Consider the following 11,779-nt stretch of genomic DNA (forward strand, 5'->3'; position numbering starts at 1 on the left):
TTGACTGAAGTGATGTCAAGTTGAGTATACAGATTAGTTGGTATATGTAGAAAAATAGTTAAATAAATTACACTGTACGCTGGAGCAGGGAGATAAGCATTGACCATCGGTTGGAAAACTGACAATCATAGTCGATTATTTAAAGATTGGAGCCGAGCGCACCTGCAACTTTCGGAATTCGAACTCACAACCTCAGTGTTAACATGATCATGATGATGGTGACATAGAAGTTCGATCACTTAAACCACTCGGCCACCGAGATTTTAAATGACAAGATAAATTTACACAAATATCTTCCAAAAATATTTTATTCAAGACTGGATATGATAAATTCAATATCCATATAAAAATACAATGTAAAATGGTATTTAACTGTTGAAAGAATAATTAGCTCTGTAGCCAGGACGTCTTCGACAACAAAGAAAGTATTTAAAATTTTCTCTGAAACGGTTGCTATTATAAGCATAAAGGAATGGATTAAGTGCAGATTTAAACCATAATACCCATGTACACGATTCAATCAATATAACGCATATACATGTAGGGCAAATAGACTGAAAGACTATAATAATGCCATAAGGGGCCCATAAAACTATAAATGCTATTGTTAATATCGCAAGCGACTTTGCAGCTTTTGTTCCATTCCTTTTTTTAGTATTTTCTTTGTGTATATCAGTCGATCTTCTGTGTAGTTTTGTCATGACACTGTCAGGTTTTAATTCCAAACACACAACAGAATCTGAAGATCCTATACTACCAGAATGCGTCGAGATAAGCTGTTCCCGGGTTTGTATTAGTTTTCTTATTTCATAAACTATCAAAATGTGAATAATTATGAGAACAGTAAGGGGTATCACAAACTGTACAGTTGTCATAATTGATATGTATACAACATTATCATAAAATTGTGCTTCGCAGTCGTTTGGATCTGTAGAATTACCGGTCCATATATCCCATCCTATTGTTGCAGGACCATTTAAAACAAAAACAAAAATCCATGCTAGACCACATTTTATATATGCCTTTTGAGGCGAATGCATTTTGTAATATGTTGACCAATGTCTGAGCAATGACAGGCGGTCGTAACTTATCAAAACCATCAAAATGGCTGTTATCTCTACTGTAGCCATATCGAATAACAGAAAAACCTTACAAAAGTGGTATCCGAATATCCAAACGTTATTTCCAAAGGTATATGTTAGATATATTGGCATAGTAACAGCTCCAATTAATAAATCGGCTATCGCTAGATTTAAAATGTACACATTGCAGGTTTTGTGTAACCCTTTATCTCTTATAAAGCTACAAATTGTCAATGCATTTCCAACCACAGCAATTAGAATCACTGGTACAATAATAATACCCGCATACGACAAAGGATTCGAGTTGTCCTTGACCTCTTTGGCATCTTCTGATGTGTTTTCTAAGGTCTGAGGCAATATTTCTGTGATATTTATCAACATTTTGTATCACGTGGGCTCATGGGTCAATTCATCTGAAAAATAGAACAAAATCATTGACCATTGTTTTTAAATAATTTTGATTTACCATAACAAGTTTTATTATTATGAAGTTATAATTATTTAAAGTACATGTAACCACACAAAAATTGAAAATAGTGTTTACCTGAACAAAACTAAACTGACCAACTACACAATAAATCATTTTTTGATATACCAGCTAAATTCAGCAACAGTTCAAAGTCTGGACCGATATTTGTTTAAGTTGATGAAACTAAGATGAGTTCATCTAAATTTTGGAGGTCTTGCTGCTTATACCATACTTTTTTCTTTGTATTGTGTAGATTGGTTTTCTGTCATGAATTATTGAGCTGTTATATCCATATTTGATTATTTCGTTGAGTGTCCCTTTGGTATATTTTCTTGATTTTAGTCTAGTTAGTATTCCGTTTAACACAAGTTTACTTGTGAACATAAAAAATCTTTTAAAAACATATGGTTTCATCCCCAAGGTCTGCAATGTTTAGTCAAACTGGTTATTGTTTAAATTCTTACATTCCCTTAAATTCTAAACATTGTCTGTAGTAAATTATTTATTATAGTGACTTGTGTTTTTCACAGAATATCATATAATGCAGTGAGATATAAAAACAATAATTAGAACACCCGACCCTTTGGGTCTATAAATCACTTTAAAAATAAATTTTAATGGTACGACGAACAATTGTAATTGCTATACTCGTTCATAGACTATTTGATAAAGTGCAGTAAAGATGCACAAATATTAAAAGCAGACTTGTGATATATCTAAACTAGTCGACATCCAACCGACATAATAAGCTTAAGACATGCATTGCACTAGATATTTTTTAATAGTAGTAAAATTGAGAATGGAAATGGGGAATGTGTCAAAGAGACAACAACCCGACCATAGAACAGACAACAGCAGAAGGTAACCAACAGGTCTTCAATGCAGCGAGAAATTCCTGCACCTGGAAGCGTCCTTCGGCTGGCCCCTAAACAAATATATATACTAGTTCAGTGATAATGAACGCCATACTAAACTCCAAATTGTACACAAGAAACTAAAATTAATAGTAGTAGCCTACACAATAGGTCTATATAAAAGTAAAATAATAAAAATATTGAACGACAATAATTAAAAGCCCAAACACTTCAAATGAATGGAAAACAACTGTTATATTCCTGACTTGACACAGACATTTCCTCATGTAGAAAATGATGGTTTAAACCTGGTTCAATAGATAGCTAAATATTGCGTTGAAGTCAAAATTGTGTTGTGAATAAGTAACAATATTTTCTTTTTCTAAAGCAAATGGTACATAGTTGGATTACATTTTCAGGACTACCCATTACCACAAAAAACATTCTACCACTCTCCTCTCCCCTTTGTGGATTTTTTTATATTATCTACGATTAAGTTTCCTGTTATATGTGTTCTATGTTGTTTCTTGTGTTCTTTTATTTGTTTGTTTGTCTATTTCAGTTTTAGCCATGGCATTGCCAGTTTATTTTCGATTTATGAGTTTGACTGTTCCTCTGGTATCTTTCGCCCCTCTTTTCTGAAAACGAGGAGCTGCCTTTGCATAGGCGGATCCAGGGGGGCCCTGGGGTCTGCACCCTTTCGTGGGACACATTTGGTTGATTATATAGAGAATCACTAAAGCATGACTGGAGCGCCCCCCTTTTAGGTCAGTCAGCGGGCCCCTCCTTATGAAAAGTTCTGGATCCGCCACTGCTTTGTAATTAATTATGTAATTATTGGTTTTTCTCTTGAGTTTTGCGTTTTTGTTACATATTAATTATGGTTTGGATGATAGTTTACAGCATACATACACAATGTGTAGTCATATTGCCAATGAACAAACTCTTCACCAAAGACCAAATGACAAATAAATGAACAACTATAGGTCACCGTATGATCTTCACCAATGAGCAAAAATTTCGAAATCTTACCTGTATAATGTACCCATATAAATCCAACTACTGCTTTTGTTTTTACATCTCGCAAATAAATATGTTAAAGCGGCACTTTTAACTCGACATAAAAAGCTGACTTCGAGTTAACATCTAGTAGAAACATAATACAATTTTATATCATGAAAGGATAAGCCATTTCAAAGTTTCACTTATTAATTCTTACATTTATAATTTTACATGTTATAAATCACTTTTATGAATGAGATAGTTCCGGTTATATTTTAAAGGTGTGTTTTTCATCTAACGTAAGATAATGTTGATTAATGGTTTTAACAAACAATTTTACAATGAAGTGTTTACATAGTTGTCTAGTAAAATGTTAACCGAGATGTTAACATAAAGATGACATCACGTAATATAATAAATACTCCCTGTGTCATTGAAAAGTAATTGAAACTTGATAGAACAATTCCTGTTTTATTTGTGAAAGGATCCTTCCGTTAATTTAAAACAGAATAAAATTTCTGTTTTTTCTTAATGGTGTGATAACTATTTGTCACTAAAATTATATCATAAATCTAGTAGGCGTCGCAAATCAATACAGTTGAATTGAAACAGAGGGGACGGTACAAACATTTAATTGAGTGCAGGGCAATTAATTGAAATTGAGTCCATGCATTGCATATTGTTTAATTGAACATTAGACCTTTTGCAATTTGGATATACCGTTTTAGAATGTTTTAACATTCAAATATGACGATGTGAATCATTTAGTGAACATACATTTGATAGTTAATGCCCCTTTGAAACAAACTACATTGAACGTTATTTTAGCTATATAAAAAATAGTAGAACACTTCAACAGAGTACGAAATTAGGGCGACAGTAAATCGATAAAGAGGAGGCAGATCAGGGTAAAAAACCAAAGAACTGATGGAAATGTATGAGCATGAACAGCAGCTTTACCTGGTGCCTCGACAGGGTAAGTGTATTCTGTTACTGTGCAGTGGCGGATCTAGAAATTTTCATAAGTGGGGGCCCACTGACTGCCTAATAGGGGCCCACTTTAGTCACGCTTCAGTGATTCCCTGTATAAGCAACCACAATTTTTTCCCAAAAAGGGGGACCCGGCCCCTGCCCCCCCTTAAATCCGCCTCTGCTGTGTAGATAGTACTCTCCGATTATTGAAGTCGTCATGGTGTGAATATACATGCGCGTAACGTTTTAAATAACACCATGCGATGGAGCAGATGATATGATACTACTGAGAAATGGGACGTTTAAAATTGAAAAGTTGAAAAAAAACTGTCATGGATGTCTTTAGATGATTAATTAACACCACGCTTTACCTACTATTACAGAGAGTTTAAAAGGGCCATTAAAATCAATATCTAATCACTAAAGAACGTGTGATTTAATATTCGAAAATCCGTGTTACGTGGAGACTGAGCGACTTCTGTTTTTTCTGTACTTCATGTCGCTACCTTAAATGTTGCTTCATATACAGAAAATGGAATGTCTTTTTTGGCCTTTAAACGTTATAATTTCAAGCGTCGCTGCTTGGTATTTTGTAGACAAACGCTCGTTAGTAATGGTCAATCATAAGTTTATTATCTATGATAATTTCGTCTGAAAAAAAAATCTACCAAATGAACTGATAATATTAACCAGGATTAAAGTTTTGTACAAATTATAGTGCCCACTTCCGTTAACTGTTAACACTCATAACTGTATCAAAAAATGATTTTCGAGTTATGAATAGTCACATACACGCTCATCCGGTGTCAAATATAATGATACTGCATTTTTTTAAAGTATTTTACCATTTGAACTAAAAAAAACATGCGTATGTACACCAAATTATAAATCATAAAATTAATAAATAAAGGCGACAGTAGTATATCGCTGTTCTAAATTCATAAATCGATTAAGAAAAAAAACAAATCCAAATCTATCAAAAAAACAAAACCAAAACAAACTGAGGGAAACACATCAAATATAATAACTCATTTGTACTCGAACATATCTATGCTCAAACTATACATTTGCCATGCTTATGGTACTGTTTCTTAGTAGTATCTAATTAAATATCATCTTTTGCAATCAAATACGATAATTTTGGTTAGTTTATATGCTTGTTATATGTATATCACCAAACTATATTTTTTGAGAGTGATTTAAAGTCAAAGGCAACAGTATGATATCGGTGTTCAAAAGTCATAAATCGATTAAGAGAAAACAAACCGGGTGACAAACCAAAATAGATACAAATCAAATAAAACACGTAAAGTAAAGGTATCGTAGAAATGATAATTCATGTCAACACAGAAGTGCTGACTACTGGCTGTTGATACCCTCGGGGAAAAAAAATTCCAATTCCATTTCAGTAATCAATCAATTTATTACCATATGTAAGTCAACTTTTGTGCAAGATGCATATATCAATGACGTTAAAAATGGTTTCGACGGCGCGGGAAAGGGTGAATATGCAGTCTTGAATAATAAATAATAAAATGTCATTACTATATATTAACTCTCAATTAACCAAGAATATCAAATTTGTCAATGAATTGAACAGTCTACTTACTACATGTTTGCTTATGCAATTTGTGTTATCCTGTTAACTTGAAAATCGTTCAGTGTTTACATTCCCTCGTGATTTTATATCAATACGAGAAAAACATTGTTGATGTAACTTTTAATTCCCTGAAAGACACCATGTTGCAGAGGATGATAAATCAGATGAAAAATAAGAATTTAAATTAATGACAGCTGCTTAACTCATATTTGTCGATATTCCATTCGTGCACTTTAATATTGATGATAGGAATACTATCGCCCTTCCTGGAAGTAAACGTCACTATTGTCACGATTGGTGATTAGACAGAAACTTTCTAATTCAAATGGCAGTTGATTGGCTAATGTACTGGTATCGTCTGTTACATAGGCAATCACTTATTACATGATGGTACATAGGTTCAAATTTTTTGTTATCAGAAATATACATAATATCTAATCTCTACTAAGGTGGGAAACATTTTTTTATAATTGGCTGATATAGTCTTACGTTAAATTTTGAAATAGGTTCAACACTATTTTCCTTAAAATGTTCTGTACTAAGTCAGGAATATGGCAGTTGTTATCAAATAGTTCGTCTATATGGTTTCGGCGGGTTTTTTGTGGGTTTTTTTGTGGGGTTTTTTGTGGGGTTTTTTTTGTGGCACTTCGGTAATCCTCTTCTTCCTTAAGTTTGTTTTCCTCTTTTAATTGATGTGTTTTTCTTGGTTTTGGTTTGTTATCCGGATTCGTTTTTTTTTTCAAACGATTTATAACTTTTGAACACCGGTATACTGCTGCTGTCCTTATCATGTTTATCTATGTGTTGGAAATTTCCTCGTAAAATGTTGAAAATGAGATAAAAGAGGGGCGATAGATACCAGAGGGACAGTCAATCTCAAAGATCGAAAACAAACTGACAACGTAATGGCTAAAAATGAAAATGACAAACAGACAAATAATAGTACACAAGACACAACATAGAAAACTAAAGACTTATCAACACGAACCCCACTAAAATCTTTGGGTGATCTCAGGTGCTCCAAAAGGGTTAGATCGAGCTCCTCATGTGGCACCCGTCGTGTTGCTCATATTTTTACAAACCCGGTAAATAGTCTAATTCGGTAGGTCATATTCATGAAAAGGGAATGAGATTGTAAGCAACTCTGATATCATCTGTGAAACGGTTATCCAATAACGGTCAACCAACTCATGATGGCGTCCGTAAAATTTACGAAGGAATGATTTCAATTTCATCATTTGGGACTTTGGTTTAATAGCTTCCATGTGAGCAGCAACCCTCTATCTAGAAAATCATAATAGGATATACAAGCACGCGAATATCGTATTAATTGGGAGATATACACTCCATATGCAGGCGCTGTTGGAATGTTGCTACTGAGAAATGGAAAATTCACAATTAGGAAGCTGAAATCAGTTCTTTTGTCTAAAAGTTTTGTTTTCAACCGACCCTCATTGTCAATTTCTAGATGTAAGTCAAGATCCTGGGGTCAAGATATGAGGCCAACGAATTTAATTCGATGGGATAGATGCGTTCAGCATAGTCACCAAATTTTGAATTATTTAGTGAGATACTATCATCTATATAACGAAAAGTAAAGGATATTGCTAACAAAGATATCACTTGATTATTTCTGGGTTGTGAATTTTGATTGCAATGCGGTTTTTAACTTACTTGTGAAACTGAATAAAACGTTTGAAAGAATCTCCCACACTTTAACCCAGTGACGTTAACATATTACTAATCCTGGTACTAATCAAAAATTAAAAAAGAATCCTAACATATCAGACAACAAATAGTTCTCTTATCGTATGAAATTTAACATCATAACAAATAGACATCGGTACTGGTATGTACTTCTTATTAGATGAAACTGCATCGTCAAACTTTTCTCGTGTGTGTAATAAAACATGAAAATGTTAATTTGGTTTCCAATTATTGACACAAACTCAATTACAGAGATTTAACGAGAGACACCATTCATATGAGAATTCCATGCAATTTATTGTTCATGTATAACAACCATTTCATTCATGTATATTTTAATCTTTAGAAACTAGAGTATTTCTATTCTTTTTATATGAATGATTATAATGCATGTTTGTGGGTTGTAGTGCCCGGGAGAGAACCACTGATCTTCGGTAGGAGAATAAACAATCCTAATTGGAATCGAGAGAACGTGCCACGTGCGAAAATTCAACTCTTGTTATGCCCAATTTATAGACATTATGTTTTCTGGTCTGTGCGTCCGTTCGAAATAGAAAATGATAGTGCGGTAGAGGCATCCGTGTACTTGGGTCACATTCTTGTTTTTTTATCATTGTTGCTTAGCATAAATTATTCTTTTCATCAGATAGACTCCGCAACAAACATTTGGCCAGTCTTAAAAAACGTTTGAAACCCAAATTAAAACAAAAAGAGCATACGCTTAAAATTGAAACGTCAACTTTGCCTGGAGGAGAGAGGTTGACGTATATTATAAATTTGCAATTTTATTTAAAATCCGATTCCACAATTATGACAAAAACTAAGGAGATGTGGTATGTTTCCCATGATACAAAAATCATGTACATGTCACCGTACATGTATCTTAGAATTCGTTGATTATAAATTTCGTTTTGTTCTTATCGGTTTCTAATGATTTAATGTTATGCATTTATTTTCATAATTTGAAACTATACTATAACCCCTTCCAACATTTAAAAAAAAAGTAGATAAGTGTCATAGTTCAAGGCAAAATTGATATGATTGCGAAATCATATAGTGAATTTTAAAATTGTTTATACTGAATAAAGTTTGTTCTAAGCACATGCTTCACATTTCTTGTTCTTGAATACAATTTACATTAAGTTAGTATATAGATTCGTACAGTACATTTATACAATTGCGTAAAATCCACAAGCAGACCGAACCACATTTATAATTAATAAATTTAGATGTGAAGTAAACGCAATTGCGTTAATAGCCATTGAACAAAAAAGTAAAGGTAGTTATAACTTACATGTACTTTAAAGGTGAGGAAAAAATACTACTACACACAAAAACACTATTCACTCTTTTCTATAATCTAGAGATCCGGGAACACTCATTTAAAACTTCATATTGACCATTGTCCTTAGAATCCAAACACAGGACTGAACAGATACACCAATCATTACATTTTATAGCTATAATAGTGCTTCGTCTATATATACATGTTAAAGTATAAGGATGTTGCCATTCTAGAATTAGTATGTCTTTATCTGATTTTTCCTTGGTATATTCAATTGAAAAACTGTAAAGTATTCCTCAGGGAGGCAATCATTTAACTTACATCACGTTTTGTACTTATATACCGAAATATAATAAATACGACAACAGAAACCCCTGCAAAGTAACAAATAATCGTATTGAGGAAAGCCTTACAAGTTATCAGATGAACGTCATCTAAGTACGATAAAGGGTTTCCCCGTAATTACACTGAATAATATACAGTAACAACTTTATCATTTAAAGGACAATTAAGTTATCAACTCAAATTCCAAATGTATTTTTGATTCAACGCGATTTTGTACCTGAGTATGTTATTCTATTAAAATATTTTCATTCGATTAAAACTAATATGCACGTGCGGGACTTTCCCTTTGATTCGTGTAATTGCGTTCTCACTCATCCATACACAATTAAATGTACACATTGACTATAAACTAGTAAACGTAATTAGTACATAAACTTGTTGTATGTTTTACAGTACTTCCGTAATGGCTGCCCCATTCATAACTACTTCCTGCCAACTACATATCTTAATGTATCCTGCTGTTTTCTTAAAATTTGTATTGTTTAAGAGTTTGATAATGAGTTTAAAATTGAGAAGGGAAATGTAGAATGTGTCAAAGAGACAAATATCAGAAAACAATAGAAGGCCACAAATGGGTCTTCTACACAGCGACTGTTTTGACACTATTATAACAGTATGTGTATGATTTCAACTCATTGTAATCGAGAAAACGTGCTACAAACCCTGCAAATCAACTCAACACTACATCATCAAACTTTTCTCTTGTGTGTAATAAAACACGAATGCGTTAATTTGATTTACAAATATTGATACAAACTCAATTACAGAGATTTAAGGAGACAAACCATTGATATGGGAATTCCATGTAATTTATAGTATATGTATAACAACCATTTGATTCATGTATATTCTAATCTTTAAAGAAACGAGAGTAATTCTATTCTTTTCATGTGAATTCTGAAATGCATTGATATAATTTTACTTCTAAATGGCATTATCGATTCTTAAGTCTATTCAAAGCACAACGTAACACAATAATGAAACGCAAGCCAAATTAGAGATTTTATCCCATTTTCACGGTCAACTGAACATAGATGAAGAAAGATTTGTTTATGTAATTAAAACGTGTTTCTCGTTTCTCTTTTTTTTATATAGATTAGACCGTTGGTTTTCCCGTTTGAATGCTTTTAAACTTATAATTTTGGGGCCCTTTAATTATAGCTTGTTGTTCTGTGTGAGCCAAGGCTCCGTGTTGAAGGCCGTACATTGACCTATAATGGTTTACTTTTTTTTTAAATTGTTATTTGGATGGAGAGTTGTCTCACTGGCACTCACAACAATTCTTCCTATATCTATAGAAAATGATAGTGCGGATGAGCCATCCATGTACTTGGGACACATTGTTGTTTTTTTATCATCGTTGCTTAGCATAAATTATACTTTTCATCAGATAGACTCCGCAACAAACATTTGGCCAGTCTTAAACAAAACGTTTGAAAGCCAAATTAAAACAAAAAAGAGCATACACATAAAATTGAAACGTCAACTTTGCCTGGAAGAGAGAGGTTGACGTATATTATAAATTTGCAATTTTATTTAAAATCCGATTCCACAATTATGACAAAAACTAAGGAGATGTGGTATGTTTCCCATGATACAAAAATCATGTACATGTCACCGTACATGTATCTTAGAATTCGTTGATTATAAATTTCGTTTAGTTCTTATCGGTTTTTAATGATTTAATGTTATGTATTTATTTTCATAATTTGAAACTATACTATAACCCCTTCCAACATTTGAAAAAAAAGTAGATAAGTGTCATAGTTCAAGGCAAAATTGATATGATTGCGAAATCATATAGTGAATTTTAAAATTGTGTATACTGAATAAAGTTTGTTCTACGCACATGCTTCACATTTCTTGTTCTTGAATACAATTTACATTATGTTAGTATATAGATTCGTACAGTACATTTATACAATTGCGTAAAATCCACAAGCAGACCGAACCACATTTATAATTAATAAATTGAGATGTGAAGTAAACGCAATTGCGTAAATAGCCATTGAACACAAAAAGTAAAGATAGTTATAACTTACATGTATTTTAAAGGTGATGAGAAAATACTACTACACACAAAAACACTATTCACTCTTTTCTATAATCTAGAGATCCGGGAACACTCATTTAAAACTTCATATTGACCATTGTCCTTAGAATTCAAACACAGGACTGAACAGATAAACCAAGCATTGCATTTTATAGCTATAATAGTGTTTCGGCTATATATACATGTTAAAGAATAAGGATGTTGCCATGCTAGAATTAGTATGTCCTTATCTGATTTTTCCTTCGTATATTTAATTGAAAAACTGTAAAGTATTCCTCGGGGAGGCAATCATTTAACTTACATCACGTTTTGTACTTATATACCGACATATGAAATATATGACAACAGAAACCACTGCAAAGTAACAAATAATCGTATTGAGGAAAGCCTTACAAGTTATCAGATGAACG

General features: G+C 32.7%; 1 protein-coding gene across 3 annotated transcripts; it reads right to left on the reverse strand.

Moving 5' to 3' along the window:
* Positions 1-290: 290 nt before the first annotated feature.
* Positions 291-11,435, reverse strand: LOC139503900 (histamine H4 receptor-like). 3 transcript variants are annotated; one of them, XM_071293908.1, is made up of 2 exons: positions 11,359-11,435; positions 291-1,495 (listed from the first exon to the last, which is right to left on the reverse strand). In XM_071293908.1, exon 2 carries the CDS (start codon positions 1,461-1,463, stop codon positions 369-371), a length of 1,095 nt encoding a protein of 364 aa, XP_071150009.1. In that variant the 5' UTR covers positions 1,464-1,495; positions 11,359-11,435; the 3' UTR covers positions 291-368. The 3 variants fall into 3 exon arrangements, with proteins under 3 accessions (XP_071150009.1, XP_071150010.1, XP_071150008.1); XM_071293909.1 differs by lacking the exon at positions 11,359-11,435 and adding an exon at positions 8,981-9,119; XM_071293907.1 differs by lacking the exon at positions 11,359-11,435 and adding an exon at positions 3,438-3,662.
* Positions 11,436-11,779: the final 344 nt, after the last annotated feature.

The sequence above is a fragment of the Mytilus edulis genome, chromosome 14, assembly GCF_963676685.1.
Source record: "Mytilus edulis chromosome 14, xbMytEdul2.2, whole genome shotgun sequence".
In the NCBI taxonomy this organism is placed as follows: domain Eukaryota; kingdom Metazoa; phylum Mollusca; class Bivalvia; order Mytilida; family Mytilidae; genus Mytilus; species Mytilus edulis.

Bases quoted from the DNA above. Each gene is read 5' to 3' on its own strand.
- LOC139503900 (XM_071293908.1), bottom strand. From the start codon at position 1,463: ATGTTGATAAATATCACAGAAATATTGCCTCAGACCTTAGAAAACACA.